At 39.7% G+C, this 17,153-nt stretch overlaps 1 protein-coding gene across 8 annotated transcripts in view; it reads right to left on the bottom strand.

The window, feature by feature from the left end:
- Positions 1 to 6,747, bottom strand: part of HMCN1 (hemicentin 1) — a 434,632-nt gene extending 427,885 nt beyond the window's left edge. For 7 of the 8 annotated variants that reach the window (XR_011532218.1, XR_011532219.1, XR_011532217.1 and 4 more), the window contains exon 1: positions 6,095 to 6,683. Coding sequence is in view for 2 of the 8 variants with exons in the window: in XM_008514092.2 (XP_008512314.2) it covers positions 6,095 to 6,362 (268 nt within the window). In the remaining 6 variants the exon portion in view is untranslated. Of the gene's footprint in view, positions 1 to 6,094 lie in introns of all 8 variants that reach the window. The other variant, XM_008514091.2, reaches the window with a different exon arrangement.
- Positions 6,748 to 17,153: the final 10,406 nt, after the last annotated feature.

Genomic DNA, 17,153 nt, shown 5'->3' with positions numbered 1-17,153 from the left:
TCTCCCATTCTCTTTTGAATTCTCTCCAAACAGGCATTTCACTTGCATCATTTCACTAGTCTTGTTTAGTCACCGATGACTTCCACATTGCTAAATTCATTAGCCAACTCTCAGTCCTCCTCGTAATTAACCAATTAGTGCTTCTCCCTTGAAACGCTTTCTTCTCTTGACTTCTAGAATAATGTACTCTTTTCCTTCCTCTCTGACTTCAATTTCTCAGGCTCCTTTGCTGGTTTATGCTCATTTCTCTGCTGAACACTGGAGTGTCCCAGGGCTGGCTGGCTCCTCAGACCTTCACTATTCTCCATTTAATCAGTCCCTTAGTGGTCTCGTCTAGCCTCATAGCCCTAAACACCATCTGTATGTATGCCTTGCAATCTGAAATTTATATCTCTGACCCAGACCTCTCCTCTTGACCTCTAAACTCTTATATCCAACCACCTTCCACTTGGGTACCAAAAGGCAACTCAAACAAACACAACCAAAAATAAAAGCCTCATCCTCTCACTTTTTCTCAAGTCTGCTTCTTGCTCATTCTTCTCCATCTCAGTAAACAGCTATGCTATGCTTCTATTCGCTCAAGCCAAGTCCTCAGCATCTGTCTTGTCTTCTGTCTTTTTTCTCACACATTACATCCTGTCCATCATTAAATCCTTTGGGTTTCATCTTTAAAACAGACACAGAATCCAACTATTTCTCAAAACTTCCACAGATACCAACTTCACCCAAGATATACCATCCTCTTCTGCCTCAATGATGCAGGAGTCTCCTAGCCTCTCTGCTTCTGCCCTAGCTCCACTTTAGACTATTCTCAAACAACAGTCAGAATGATTACACAGATGCATGAGTCAGATCACGTCACTGCTCTGCTCAAAATCCTAACATGGTTCTCCATCTCACTTAGAGAAAAGCCAAGTCGCAGTGGCCGAGAAGCTCTTTTGTGAGGTGGCCCCATCATCTTTCTGACCTCACCTCCTAACTTCTCCCTATTGCTCACTATGCTCTAGATACACTGGTCTTTTCCGAGTTCCTTGAACACATCAGGATGCTCTTGCCACGTGCAAGAGCATTTCATTTACTGTTACTCTGCCTGCAAAAGTCTTTCCTCAGATATCCTCACTGCTCCCTCCCTCATCCCCTTCAAGTCTTTGTTGAAAGGTGGCCTTTTCAACTGCGGGCTTCCTGGACCACCATATTTAAAATGTCAACACTCTCAGTCCACCTCAAACTCCCCATGCCCTTTTCCTGCTTATTTTCTCCAGAGCAATTACCACCAACAAACGTAGCACATGTATTTTAATTCTTTTCTTTATGACCTGTGTCCCTCAGTAGACTGTAAGCTCCACGAGAGCAAGAGCTTTTGTCTGTTTTATGCCCTTTTGTAGTCCCAGTGTCTGAAGCAATGCCTGAAACATAATAGGTGAGTGAATGAACGAATGAATGAATGAATGAGACTGATATAAGATAGCTCGAGAAAAAAGTAGAGACGTAATTGTGAAAGAGAAGCAGAGAATTTTCTTTATATAAAGTGACTCATTAAAACATTCTGCCCCATTCTCTTTCCTCTGTCTCTGGTACCTGCCTTCCAGAGAGGAGGAGAAATGGAAAACTGAGTGATAAAAGGAGCTGTAGTCAAAGGGAAACCCTCAGCCCTCCACAAAGTTGTGTCCTGAGGAAGAGAGAAATACATTTGAGTATTGTAAAAAGCATGGCAAAAATCAATATGTAAGAATCAGCAAGTTCAATAATAAACTAGTGTTGATGAGGATCTGACTTCTTAACCAGAACCCTCACATACTGCTGGTGGGAACGTAAAATGGTACAGCTGCTTTGGAAAACAGTCTGGCACGTCCTCAAACAACGAAACAGTTACCATGACCCAGCTATTCCACTCCTAGGTATATACTCAAGAGAAATGAAAATATGTGTTCTTTTGTGTTCTGAGCACCCAATTTCAATGTGGAATGGGGGGCGGGGGCTCCCCACCCCTCCAACAAGCATTTCTCAGACCCCAGCAGGGTGTCTGAGAATTCAACTCAATTCTGATGCCTATCTACCCAGAGATAACATCAGATCCCACAGGTTAAAGGTGGAGACTGCCCCTCCTCGCCCAGTTCAGACACCACTTGCAAGCCCCTGTTGTTATCTTGCTTCTGACCGTCTGGCTCCAGACACCCCTCCTTTTACTTCAATCGCCAGTCACAAGTCCAGGTTGTTACCTGTACTTCTGACCAACCGGCTATAAGTCAGAGGTTCTCACAACCTCCTCCTTGGGTTTGAATAATTTGCTAGAGCAGCTCAAAAAAGTCAGGAAACCTATTTACTCATTAGATCATCAGTTTATTCTAAAAGGATATAACTCAGGAACGGCAGATGGAAGAGATGCATAGGGCAAGAGGTGTGGAGCACCCAAGCTATCCCAGAGCATGCCATTCTCCCCAAATCTCCACATGCTCACCAACCCAGAAGCTCTCCAAGCCTTGTCCTTCTGGGTTTTTATGGAGGCTTCTTTACATAGGCATGGCTGATTAAATCACTGGCCATTGGCAAGAGGTTCAACCTCCAGCCCCTCTCCCCTCCCCTGAGGTGGGAGTGGGAGGTGGGAGGGTGGGGAGACTGAAAGTTCCACCCTCTAATCACATGATTGGGTCTCCTGGCAACCAGCCCCAATCCTTAGGTGGAGTCCAAAGTCAAATCATTAACATAACAAAAGACACCTTTATGGCTCTCATCCTTAGGAAATTCCAAAGGTTTTAGGAGCTCTATGCCAGAATCAAGGATGAAGACCAAATATATACTTCTTATTATAAATCACATCACATGTGTCCACACAGAAACTTGTACACAAATGTTTATGGAAGCGTTATTCATAACAGCCAAAAAGTAGACACAACCCAAATATCCATTATGGATTAACAGATAATCAAAATGTGGTATATCTATATAATGGAATATTATTTGGCTATAAAAAGGAATAAAGTACTGATACATGCTACAGTATGGATGAACCTTGAAAACATTATGCTATAGTGAAAGAAATTAGTCCAAAAAGACCACATATTACGTGATTCCATTCACATGAAAGTCAGCAGGAAAATCTATAGAGACAGAAAGTAAATTAGTAGTTGTTTAGGAATGGGAGGAGCATGAGAGCAGGTAGGGGAGCGATAACTAAAAGGCATGCAGTTTCTCTTTGAGGGCATGAAAATGTTCCAAAATCGATTGTGGCGATGGTGGCATTTATCTGTGAATATACTAAAAACTATTGAATTGTACATTTTAAATGAATGATTGTACGGTAAGGGAATTATATCGCAATAAAGCTGTTAAAAATTAATGCATTAAATGTGATTATGGAAGTAGAAAACCCGTCTTAAGCATAATTAGCATCAAAAGGTTGGCTTCACTCTCCATGGCTCTGGTCCTCTCTGGTACTTGCTCCTACCACGGGCATGTTGTTGGTCCTCCAACATTCATTCCTACATGCACAATATCTGAATGACTTTATCACCTCCTTGTCAACTTGTTAGATGTCTTCTTTTTGCATATTCATGTTTTCCACGTATTTTAATTTTTATCCTTATCTGCAAACACAAACCTTGCCCCAAACTCTAATACAGAGGTCCAAAGAAATCATCAGCAAAGGCCTAAAGATTTTTGTCAAATGCCTTCACCTACATCCCAGATCTTAGATCTATTATTTCATCTAGCTAAATGCAATAGAAGATATCAAAAGGCTTTGAAAAGCTGTAAATAGTCAAAGTTATTAATGTAATTATTATATTAAATTTCACACATTCTTTCTTTCCATGTCGGTTGTATTACCCAACTATAGGAATATGTGTTAGGGACCATGAAAAACAACCACATGTAAAACAGACAGTCGTAAAATGTCACAGTTAGAAGTGGCCTTAGGGATGCTCAAATCCAATTCTCTCATTTATAGCAGAGGAGACAGATTCAAAAAGATAACTGACTTTTTTAATGTCTCTCAGTAAAACAGCCAATCCCCCATTCAAGGCCCCTTCTGTCATTCCATGCTCATTGGCAATCAGAAGTACAAGGGAATCAACAACTCAGTGATTACACACACACACACACACACACAGAAAATGCCACACAAAGGTAATATTACAATCCATGAAAGTGAATTAGTAAACTAAATTAAAGGTTATTAGTATGTTTTAACTTCTATTTCCCTCTTTATCTTCAAACATACTTTAAATAGTCTTAGATAATATAAACGCTTGGCCACTTCTCTCTACTTTGAATCACAATGCAAACAGAATGAACAGTTTTGCTGAATTATACATACAACTAGTTTTATGGAACCAATTTAAATTAATCATTTTCTCATATTATTTAATTCATAAGAGCTTTAATTTATTAGTCATCTGTTATTAGCATGCCAACTTTCCCTCCCTTTGAATCACGATTGCTAAACATAGGAAAGTCAACGACAACACACTTTCCCATTTGGCAACAATGGGAAGGCGGCACACCACAATATGATTTATTCCAATAATTTTTCATATCACATCAAAATATCATGATGATCATTTCCATTTATGACTTGAGGCGATTTTTGTGTTCTGTTTGCAACAACATCATTTCATAAGTTTTTTGAAAAAAAGGAAATCGTGGTGTTAATTAGAGAAAATAATTTTCACTTTATTTTTTAGCCAACTTCAGATTCATCCCTATAGAAGAAACATTTAGTGTATTCCAAAAAAACAAAAGTCGTGCACTGCATCACAATTGGCATTGTGACATTTAATAAATTGAAACATTATAACACATGAAGTGTCTTACTAAGATAGTAAACACAGCAAATGATCATTCAATTCTTTATTCAGATATACAGACCATTTCATGTTTGGTCAATGTAGAAATTACTATTTATATGCATATCCCAAAACAGTAGGAGAGGTTATTATTTTCATCATTTGAAGAACAAACAATCCCAGAAAGTTCTATTTCCGTCTAAATTTCTCTCCATGCCATTTTTTAAAAAACAGCTGAAACCTGCCATATTTAATATCTAGAATGAATTCGAACTCATATACATTTGTCAAATGCACCAGGAAAGAATCTGAGATTCTAAATATCAAGCTCTCATTGTGATGAGGTTGTGTCAAGGTCTTCTAGTGAAGGCAGAGAATTTAAATTAAAAAGTGGGGGAGGACTTTTAAGAACCACTGCTTTATTTTTTCTTCAACTGGGCAGCGACTTGTGCTAATGAAACTCAGGTGGATGTCAGATTGCAAGCCCCAGGGCTCCCCCTGCAATGCTACCCACAGCAATGACAATGAGGGCTGCTAGGATCCTCACAGAAAGGTGCCACTTTAAAGAGAAACTGAAAAAAGTAAATAGGATCATATTACAGAGAGCAGCTGAAAACCATGGCTTTAGGGCAAAAAATAAAATTATTTTGCTTCAACTACCTCTAAAGAGCACCGACACACCAAATTAGATGCATTTCTACTGGATGAGACATGGACATAATGTTTATAACCATCTGTGAATCTAACAATGACCTGGTGCAAAAATGAATAGATCCAGCTAAGAAATGAATGGCTTCTCTCTCATTTTCATCTCTTCAGTTGCAATAGTAGTTATTACTTACAAGCTTCCTTGTGTTTCACACAACGGGTTTTTTCCCCTTATGTGAGAGTCATCCTGAGTATGCTCTCAATCCGGATGTTAGCTCTTAAAAGTACATGAAGACCCATGTCCCAATCTGCCTTCATAATTAAACTTTCTGTAGCTCTAAAATTTTTTAAAAAGTCAAGTAACTCTGATTTTGATGTCTTTGCTCTGGTTCCTGTTTTCATAATTTCCCATTTCCAGGTTTGGGGACCACTGCATAAGCACCCCAAAGAAGCTATCTGCTCCATGGCTGAGATTGGAGCTGGAATCACAAACCTAGATGCCAGCGAGCAATTCTTTGTTACACTGTATTCAGCTACACATAAAAAAAAAAAAAAAAAAAAAAAAAGGCTTAGAAACTTCCTGACACTGACACAATTTCATAGCATAAGAAATAATGTAATCATAAGAAATAACAAACACAAAGAATAAATATTTCCCTTACCTGGATCATGGAAAGGCACCAAGGCAAAGTTGAAAAGAGGTCTCTTAGGTCTTTTCAAAGACGTCTCCAAAATTTTGGAAGCCCCTTCGATAACCTGAACTAAATCATCATACATGGAACCAGTCACATCAAACACAAAAGCCAAGGTGGAGGCCCCCTCGGGAATTTCCTCAGCCCTGATCTCGGACTGGGAGCTTGCATCTTGAGCTAGGGAAGAATAAAGAAGAGCAAACAGGAATACTGTGTGGACCATGTCCCAGGAAATCATTTTCTTTTCTTGCTTTTTTTCCGAGCGCCTGAGCTCTGCGCTTAGCCCTCCTCAACAACAGGCAGCGGGGTTCCTCTCAGAGCAACTCATTAGACACTTGAAATCTCTTGCAACTAGCAAAAAGTTTGGAGCCGAGGCTCGGATGCGGACAAGCACCAAACCCGAATCCCTGCAGGAGCTAGGCAGGCAGAGATGCGGCAGCTTTTGTCTGGACGCAGCTTCCTCCGGGACTGCTCTGCCCGCGGCTTGGGGGCAGCGCGCCGGCCATGCCCCGGGGGCCGCTCCGAGCTTGCGGCGCCGCGCCCGAGTCCCACCGCCGCCGCCGCCGCCGCCGCCGCCGCCACCGCTCGCCCGGGCCAGCCACCGCGGCTCCCGACTTTCCTCTGCGCGCCGCTCGGCAGCGCCGAGGGGAAGCCTGGCTCGGCCTCGCCTCCTGATTGGCCAGCTGCAGTCCCCCCTCCTTTGCTCTGGGCCCCCCCTCCCTGAGGACGACTTCTCTCTCCACCGATTCTAGGGTCAATTCAGTCCCAGGGGAGCGCTCCCAGGGTCGCCTCCGCTCCCACCCGCGAGGCTCCTACTCTACCAAACCCCAGGGTAAACAATGGCTTGGCAGAATGAGTGGCAGAGACCCAAGTTGAAAGACACCACACTCACTAGCACAAAGGGGATTTTATTTTTCTACTGTGTGCAACGCTGCTGCAGACACCTCTTTCATAATTCCCCCAAGAAGCCAAGACGCCCCGGCCCAGCTTTCCGTTTCTCAGCCCACAACTCAGCCCAGCCAGGAGGGGGAGCTGGAAACTTCTCCCGGCTGGGCTGCAGCCACACTATCGCTCTTTGATCTCCTCCGGGGCTGTGGAGCGGCGGAGAAGGGAGGGAGGAGAGAGCTGGAGCTGGATGGGCAAGAAGCGAGAGGAAAAGGAAAGGAGCTGTTGAGGGAAATGAGACAGACAGCAGGAACTGGGGAAGTCACTGATTGTAGTTAGGAAAGAGTAGAGAAGGGAAGGAAGCTGGATGCGAATACAGATTGGAAGCTCAGTGGAAAGGATGAGGAGAGACAGGGAATTCATATTAAAGAGGAAACTGATTTTTTTATTTCATTATCAAGAGTCATGTTTGCTGAGCAGTCTGAATCTCCCCCTTAGCATGGTGAGGCAGAATAATATCCCCATTTCACATTTCCGCCCATAGATCAGCCATGTGCCAAATCTCAGCCAAAGACCATTAAAAAGGTGTTCCCCTCTATGGCATTTTCTTGCCAATAAGGAAGGAAACCTCGCCCTGGAAAACATTACAAAGCTTTCCGTGTTATAATTATTATATATATTATAGTACTAATCACAGAGATAAGAAAGTGGACAAAGAAAGTCACCCATAAGCTAAGGATTCTTTGCTTCATTTTAATGAAAACGTATTTCCAGCCTGGAAAAGGAGCTATTGTCTGGATCCTGGCATTTAAAGAGGGGCCAACAGGCATCTTGCTCCCCTTTCGAATGTGTGTTAGACCACCCACCCGACACAGAGGCAGCCTGAGGAAGAGCCCGCTCCCCTGAGCCTTTTATAGTCTGCAGCCGTCTTCGCTTTCAGACCCAGCGGCTGTGGGACCTGAGTTTATGATACCTATAAGTCATGTCACTTAAAGGAAGCAGACTGGCCATTTGGGCTGAGTGGGAATAGGAGAGGAGGGGGGAACACACTTCCTTTCCAAGTAGTATTTAGAGAATGCTATTTGAGTAGCCTACTCCTTTGTTTATTTAAAAGGAGTTGCATTCTAATTCCTCGAGTTTTCACTGAGACCTGAGCTGTTCCAGGTGTTCAAAGGAGCTGGTAGAGCGTGGTGACTAAGAGTTTTGGGTCAGATAGCCTGGGTTCAAAGCCCAGTTGTGACAGTTTATAACTGTGCATCTTCAGCAAGCTACCTACTTCTTTATGCCTTCATTTATTCAGCTGTAAATGGGGATAATGACAGTACCCACCTAATAAGGATTCAATTATCCATCTTGAGAAGTGTTCTGTGTGCACCTGAAAAGAATGTCATTGGGTGGAATGTTCTATAAATATCGGTTAGGTCAAGTTGTTTGATAGGGTTCCTCGAATCTTCTATATCTTTACTGATTTCTGCCTAGTTGTTTGTGTCAGTAATTTAGGGCGGTATTGAAATCTCTGACTATAATTATGGATTTGTCTATTTCTCCTTGTAGTTCTTTGAGCTTTTGCCTCAGGTATTTTAAAGCCCTGTAATTAGATGCAAGATTATCCACACCCTCGTATTCCCAATTACTGTGTATGAGTGTGAAAAATGGACAGTGAAGAAGGCACACAGGAAAAAAAATCAATTCATTTGAAATATGGTGCTGGAGGAGAGCTGTACAGATACCCTGGACTGCCAGAAAGATAAATAAGTGGCTCCTAGAGCAAATTAAGCCTGAACTATCACTGAAGGCAAAAATGATAAAACTGAGGCTGTCCTACTTTGGGCACATCATAAGAAGGCAGATTCTTTGGAAAAGACAGTAATGCTGGGAAAAGGAGAAAGCAGCAGGAAAAAGAGGAAGACCCAGCGTAAGACGGATGGACTCCATAAAGGAAGTCATAGGCACGAGTCTGCAGAAGCTGAGTGGTGCTCTTGAGGACAGGATGTCGTAGACATCACTCATTCATATTGTCGCCTAGAGACAGAGCCAACTTGATGGCACTTAACAACAATCGGATGCATCAACACTTAGCATTATTGTGTACTCTTGATTCATTGACTTCTTTATCATTATAAAGCTACCTTCATTATCCACAGTAATATTATTTGCTCTGAAATATGCTTTGCCTGATATTAATATAGCCACTCCAGCTTTCTTTTGATTAGTGTTAGCATAATATATCATTTTCCATCCTGTCACTTTTAACTTATTTGGATCATTATATTTAAGGTATGTTTCTTGTAGTCACGATACAATTGGGTCTAGCTTTATTTACGCAATCAAAAAATCTCTGCCTTTTATTGGGCTATTCAGACCATTTGCATTCAATGTGATTATGGATATGGTTGGATTTAAATCTGTCATCTTGGTATTTGTTTTCTATTTGTCCCATCTGTTCTTTGTTCCTTTTTTCCTGTGTTTCTGCCTTCGTTTGGATTTATTGAATATTTTTTATGAGTCCATTTTTATCTCCACTGCTAGCTTATTAGCTATAACTCATTATTTCATTTTAATGGTTGCTTTAGAGTTTATCACAGTCTTCCTTCAGGTAATATTATACCTCTTCATGTATAATAAAAGAACCTCAGAATAATATACTTCCATTACTCCCCTCCCAAACTTTTTTGTTATTATCATGCATTTTATTTTACATTACAGTGTTCTAAACCCCACACTATATTGATGTTATTTTTAAAGTAGTCAGTTAACTTTTAAGGACATCTAAATAATAAGAAAAAAATAATATATTTTCCTTCCTGGTGCTGTTCATTCCTTTGTGTAGATCCAGATTTCCATCTGATATCATTTTCCTTCTCCCTGAAGGCTTTGGTTTAATATTTCCTGCAGTGCAGTTCTGCTGGTGATAAATTCTTTCACTTTTTTAAAAGATATTTTTTTGCTGGATAGAGGACTCTAGGGTTGGCAGGTTTTTATCTTTCTTTCAGTGGTTTAAAGATACTACTCCACTGCTTCTTACTGGCATTGTTTCTAGTGAGAAATTTCTATATATTTATATTTGTCTCTCTATATGAACCTTCTTTATTTCTCTTGATGCTTTTAAGAGTTTTCTTATTATCACGGATTTTGAGCAATTTGCTTATGATATGCCTTGGTGTGGCTCCCCTCCTATTTCTTGTACGTAAGGACTGTTGAGATTCTTGCATTTGCGAGTATATGGTTTTCACCAAATTTGGAAATTTTAGCCTTTATTTCTTCAGATGTATTTGCCTCTTTTCTTTGGAAGACCCCAATTCACATTTGTGAGGCCACTTGAAGTTGTTGCATAGCTCACCAATGCTCTGTTCATTTTTTAAAATTATTTTCTTTTCTCATTGTATTTCATTTATGATAGTTTCCATAGCTATTTCTTCAAGCTCACTAATCTTTTCTTCTCCACTGTCTGTTCTACCAGTTGTCTCATCCAGTGTACTTTTCATCTCAGACATAGTTTTCATCTCTAGAAGTTCTATTGAATACTATTTGAATCTTCTTTATATCTTCCACGTCTCATTTTAAGTGTATGAATATCTGGAATACAGTTATAATAACCTTTAATGTCCTTGATTGGTAATTCTAACATCTGTGTCAGTTCTATATCAGTTTCCATTGATCAAATTTTATCCTTGTTATGGGTTGATTTTCTTGCTTCCTTTCAGGCCTCATAATCTCTGATTGGATGTCAGACATTATGAATTTGACCTTTTTGAGTACTAGATTTATGTATTCCTATACATATTCTTCAGATTTGTCCTAGGACAGAGTTGAATTATTTGGAAATCATCTGATCCTTTTGGGACTGACTTTTAAAATTTGTTAGGCCGGACCAAAGCAGTGTTCAGTCTAGGACAAATATTCCCCATTACTGAGAAAAGACCATTCTGTGTATCCTACCCAATACTCTTTGAATTATGAGATTTTCCAGTCTGGTTGGTGGGGACAGACCTATTTCCATCCCTGTGTGAGTGTGGGCATTGTGACCTTTAGTCCTTTCAAGTGGTTCTTTCCTCACATGCATATGCTGTCAGTACACAGCTGAATATACAAAGGGGACTCCCTTCTTATCTCTGGTGTTTTTTACCTACATAGCTCCTTTAAGTACTCTCTCCTGCAAACTCTAGCTGTCTTCGTCTCCCAAGACTTTCAGCTCCATCTCAACTCAGGCAACCTGCTAGGCTCCACCTTGATTCCACCACCATGCATCATAACCTGGAACCTCTCTGAAGGTGGTAAATTGGGGCAATTGCAGGACCCACCTCATTTGTTTCTCATGTCTCTGAAATCATTGTCCTGCTTTGCCTCAGAATAAGATGAAGAATGCTTATAAAGCAGTTAGCCCAGTGCCTGGAAATGCAGCAAGGACTCAGTAAAAGCTAAGTATTATTATTATCATTATATTTCTTTGATGATATAGCTTTGAAAGTTGGAAGCTATGTGTACATGCATTGAAGACAATGCTTTGGAAGGGAAAAATAACTAGGGAGGCTTTTTTATTTGTTCGTTTATAGTTTTTTGTAGCTTCATTAACATCCTGAAATCTAAGTGGGTGGTAGCACTTAAGAGCATGTTTAAGGTCCACAAGGCACTGTGGTAGGGAAAGATGGGTGACAAAGAAAAGAAATATTTAATGTCTCACCTAATTAGAAGCATTCATCACATACTAGGCTTGATAAAGCCTAGCTCAGAAAAACATTACCTTAAAAGAATAGGAGTTCTGAAGATGATTGCTATGTAGTGTGTACATACACTGCTTTATTGTGAACTGCCTCCTGTAAATCACTAGATGGTTTGACATTATCCTCAATGATCCTTCCCAAAATGTCTGGTTCTTTATGTAATGAGGCCCGGGATTATTTTATGTTTACTTTAGCACGTTTCAACAGGGTAAGTAACTTGCTATTACAACTGAATTCAAAGGAGAGTACTTTTGCATCAACCATAATGGTTATACTTGGCACCGCTTGTGAAACTAAAAAAAATACATATATGAAAGTTATGTTATTTTTTTCTTCTCTTGTCTTCCTTAAGAAGGCAATAAAAGGACGGAAAGCCATTGTGTTGTAACTGGAAAATTAATCACATCAAATATTCTCTTCTACTAATCAAGTTATAAGTCTGGAATTGGCTTATATAAAACAGATGTTTACATTCTTATTCTCCTTTGGTACTCATGTCAAGAGAAGAAAGCACAGAATAGCTATGTCATGGCGTACTTCGGGGAATGTAGCACATTGCTTGTACGTTTTTTTAATGAAGGCTCGGAGCCTGTGGTCAGCAACGGGGACAGCCAGAAGGGGGAAAACACCAGGAGCCTGGTCTCCTATTCCTTTTATAGGCAAAACTCCTGTCGCCTGTAAGGGAATGGGAGGTACGCCGCCTAAGGAAGAGAGAACTGGCTCACAGCAAGTGGGAGAAGACACAGGCAACATGTGTCTGGTAGCTTGTCCAAAGGGAGCCTCCCTTTTGGCTCAGCTGGTGTCCTAGTTCTCTAGGACTCGTGATTCTGGTTCGCATTTCAACTGTGATCACTCTATAAGGACCTCAGCTATTCACCGCTTCCCCAAATAAAGACCAAGGGACCAACAAGCTGTCCTCATACGACTTGGGGAGAAGTTTTGAAAGCCTAACTGAATGCTTAATGGATAAGAGAGTCTCGAACCAAGAATGCCTCTGCTTCACTTTCTGCAAATAATGTTGAAGAAATTAAAATTTATCCTGACTGACCCCCCGCCAGATGTCCTCTCAAACCCCCATCCTCTCTCATAGATAGCTGCTGACCCCATAAAGTCAGGGCGCAGGCAGCATCACACCCGATCTTTTCTGCTCCTGTGTCCCAGGTTAAAAGCTGGAAAGGATTTTAGAGACCATTTTTCTACCCAAGGGCCTTCATTTTACAGAGAGAAAACTGAGGCCCAGCGAGTGACTTGTCCAAGATCTCATAAAATTCTGAAGTAGTGTAGAAGTATGTTTGGACCTTGTTTCATCTCACCAGACGTACTGGCTAATATTCATTGAGTATTTATTATGTCCTAGCTACTATTTTAAGTGCTTTATGTATATTAGCACATTTAACCACCTTTAATCCTCATTCCAAAACTATGAAGCAATTAACATAATGGTCCCATCTCACGGAAGAGGAAAATGAAGATGAAATTCACACAGAGAGGTTAGGTCACCTGGCCTGGTACTCGCAGCTCGTTCTTCTCGTCTTCACTTTATTCTCCTCCTTTGACCTTCAGTCTACATTTTTCCTATGATTTTACAGTAAAATTGAAAATTTTAATAATCAAACTTTAAACTATAGAATTACTTTATAGTGTATTTCAAAGTTTCATAGTTAATATAATAGGCATACTATATTGGCCTTTTCAGGAAAAAAAAAATGACACTGCAGTCTTGGTTTCTTTTGCTTTGTGAATTATCCACGAAGCATTCTTTGGCCGTGAATGAGCTTTCCCTGCCCCTAAGCCTATTTCTGAGACTTCTCCCTCATTATTTATCAATTCAAACTAATTTTATATTTTTCCCATGATGCCATGAATTCTTTGAGAAAAAGACCTGTGTTTGAGTCATTCTTATAAACATATGGTGCCCAACATACAGTAGGAATTCAGTAGTGTTTCTTTCATGAATAGTGATTAATAATAGTGATGGCAATAATAATAACTGCTATCCAATGAGTACTTTAGCCATGTTCTTAGCACTTAGGTGAACTCATGTACATGAGCACATCCAGCATTCACAACAACCTTGTAAGAAAATATTTCTATAACCATTTCAGAGAGAAGCAAACTAAATGCCACATAGTAACAGCTTGCCCAAGATCACGTTGGTAGTATGTGGTACAGTTAGGAGTAAAACCCAGGTCTTTCGGGATTCTTTTCAATACATTCCACTTCCACCATGCAAAATAATTTTATTTTTAGCCTGAAGATGACATTTCTAGGAAAATAAGTTCTTCTGTAAAGAAAGTTAATCTTTTTTTTTTTTTTGTGAGGAAGATTAGCCCTGAGGTAACATCTGCTGCCAATCTTCCTCTTTTTGCTGAGGAAAACTGGCCCTGAGCTAACATCCGTGCCCATCTTCCTCCACTTTATATGTGGGATGCCTACCACAGCACGGCTTGACAATCAGTGTCATGTCTGCACCCGGGATCTGAACCAGTGAGCCCCAGGCCGCCAAAGTGGAACATGCGCACTTAACTGCTGTGCCACCAGGCTGGCCCCAAGAAAGTTAATCTTTGTAAGGCCAAAATATTTATTTAAATCATCTTGCTTATGTGAAACTTACCTTTACTTACCTCCAGATAGATAATCAAAGAGTCGTAGGGTGGCGTAGCAGTTAAATTCACTTGCTTTGCTTCACGGGCCTGAAGTTCACAGGTTCAGATCCCGGGTGCAGACCTATGCACTGCTTATGAAGCCATGCTGTGGCAGGCATCCCACATATAAAACAGAGGAAGATGGGCACGGATGTTAGCTCAGGGCTAATCTTCCTCACCAAAAAAAAAAAAAGAAAAAAAGAGTTATAGAAGTGAGGACAATTTAGCAAGATGTAACTTTAAAAGAAAAAGAAAAGCGTTAAAAAAAAAAAAAGGAATAATATGAAGCTGTGAAATCTAGCCACTCATCTGTTTATTAGAAGGAAACATCCATAGTGCCTGTGCCAGTTTCTATTAACCATAAGGGGCTATAAAAAAGGGGAAGATCAGTGTTCTAATACGATTTACTTGAGCCTGAAGAACGTGAAAGGGCAGTAGAGTACAATTCAGGTGGTGGATGTAACCCATTTTCTGTTTTCACCTTTATTCTATGGTTATTTTTTAAGGATGAGCCCTTCTTTCTTCTCTTCTCTTCTTCTCTTCTTGCAGACCTCCCTCCCACGTCTTCAAAATAGGGCTTTTCCTAGAATAAGGCTTTGATTATGGATACAACGAGTCCCAGAGTTCAGGGAGGGAAAAGAGCTTTGAAAATCAGAAAACACCTACTATTCTAGACAGCTGGGACTCTGTCCTAATTCTAAAGAGAGGAAGAAATTCTAACTTCCTATCTTACATTCCAACGTTGAGTAACTCTCTTTATCAGAATATTCTTCCTTATATTTCTTCTAATATAATTTAAGCCTCTTTCTTCTTGTTCTGTTTTCAGAAGAACCACAGCTGGCCACAGCCTTTCATGTATTTTTTTTTTCTGTATCAATTAATGAAGGGGGAAAGGTATTTGCTTCAAAAATAATAAATAAACTGGATCTAGGCTTTCTGCCTTTACTTTTATTTTTAATACCTTAGGCATATTCAAACCACAGTAATCAAAATATGATAAATAATTCTAAGTTCCTCTGAAGAAATAAGGGAATATATCATGAAAACCAATCTTCCTTCTTACTTTCCTTGTTGTTTTCGGCCTACACTCAGTTACAAATCAACATTTTTTTGAAATTTCTTAATTAAGAAGGCTAGAGTGATACTGTGGTGATAGATTAGTGCTGGAGACATCAGAATGAACTAAAGTTTGACTTAATATGGATACAGATGGATATATATAAAATTACTTATAGAGATGTGTATCTATGCAGGTTAACCACACACACACATATTTCCTTGCTCTATTCGCTGAGAGGGCCTAGAAGCAATGACACTCCAATAGCAATGAGCACACTTAATGCCTGAACTTTGGTTTCTAATGGCAATTCCGAACAAAAGGAACCAGGGCTCCTTGGAGAAATGGCTGATTCTAAGACTAGAACAGGGAATATATAAGATGAGCATGGAGCATTTTACAGAGCCATAAATGGAAGAAGTTCAAAACAAAACAAAAAAAGTTACGCACACACACACAAAAGGGTGTAATATGTAAAGGGGACACAGGAGTCAACTGAAAGAAGTCCCAGTGGTCAAAGCTGGAACAAGTTGATCAACAAAATAACATGCTATTGAATTATAACCCAGAGTATAAAACAAATATTCTTGAGCCATACAAATAAATAATTGATAAATAAATAAATGAAGGATTCTTCTCCTACACAGAACAATTCCAAAGAATTACGTAGATACCCTTGCCTCAAGGAGATGAAGGATAGAGCCCACTCCTTAAATTTGGGCTGCCCATAGGGACTTGTGCCTCAAGAATACAGCAAAGAAAGGTGGAAAATAACTTTACAGAGGAGAAATCTGGTCAACAGTAACTCCATTGGGTGATCAAGGTTACCATCAACAATGATAAGCCGTGTGATAGCATGTCCTCTAGATATGATGTGATGAAAATAGCATCTATCTATCTTCCTTCCAAGAATCCCCTCAAGACTTCTTGTCACAGTGTAGAGAAGCCTAATGTGCCATATGGTAACCTGGAAGGGATCCTGAAACACAAAAGGAGCATTAGGTAAAACTAAGCAAATAGGAATAAAGTATAGTGAAATTTCGTTAATATTTAGTTAATATTGGTCCACTAGTTGTAGCAAATGCACCATACCAATGAAAGATGTTAACAATAGGGGAAACTGGGTATGGAGTAAATGAGAAGTTTCTGTTCCATCTTCACAACTTTTCTATAAATCTAAGACTATTGTAAAATAAAAAGGTTATTTATAAAATAAAATAAATAGCAAAAGTAGTCCCCAAACCATTTTTAATGAAGTATGAATAGAATAGCATCAAGAAATACAAATAATCTTTATTAGTCATTTGTCCTCCATACAATGAAGTGAATTAAATAATTCATGGTAACTCATGAGTGTGTTTTACAAACAGAATAATGTCTTACACTTAAAAGACAGAACATCTGAAAGAAATTCTATTGGGCCTATTGGAAATCAGACTAAAGGCATTATATAGCATAAATAAACATTGAAAACATACCCTAAAGCAATAATACTATTGTTGCTCATTGCCATATGGCAAATCATTGCCACTCAAGCAAGGCTTAAAAAGTATAGTGTTAGTTACTGAAACATTGAGGGTGGAAGAGAGTCATGATTTGTTTTTCAAAAAAAACCCATCTATAATAAGTTGAACTGCTATCTTAATCAGAACAGCTTGCTAATGAAACCAAATTCATTAGCATGTGTGTCACTTAGTTTGACCATATTTGGTAACAAACTC

This window comes from Equus przewalskii, chromosome 23, assembly GCF_037783145.1.
Source record: "Equus przewalskii isolate Varuska chromosome 23, EquPr2, whole genome shotgun sequence".
Taxonomy (NCBI): domain Eukaryota; kingdom Metazoa; phylum Chordata; class Mammalia; order Perissodactyla; family Equidae; genus Equus; species Equus przewalskii.
This window is presented reverse-complemented; position numbering and strand designations above follow the sequence as displayed.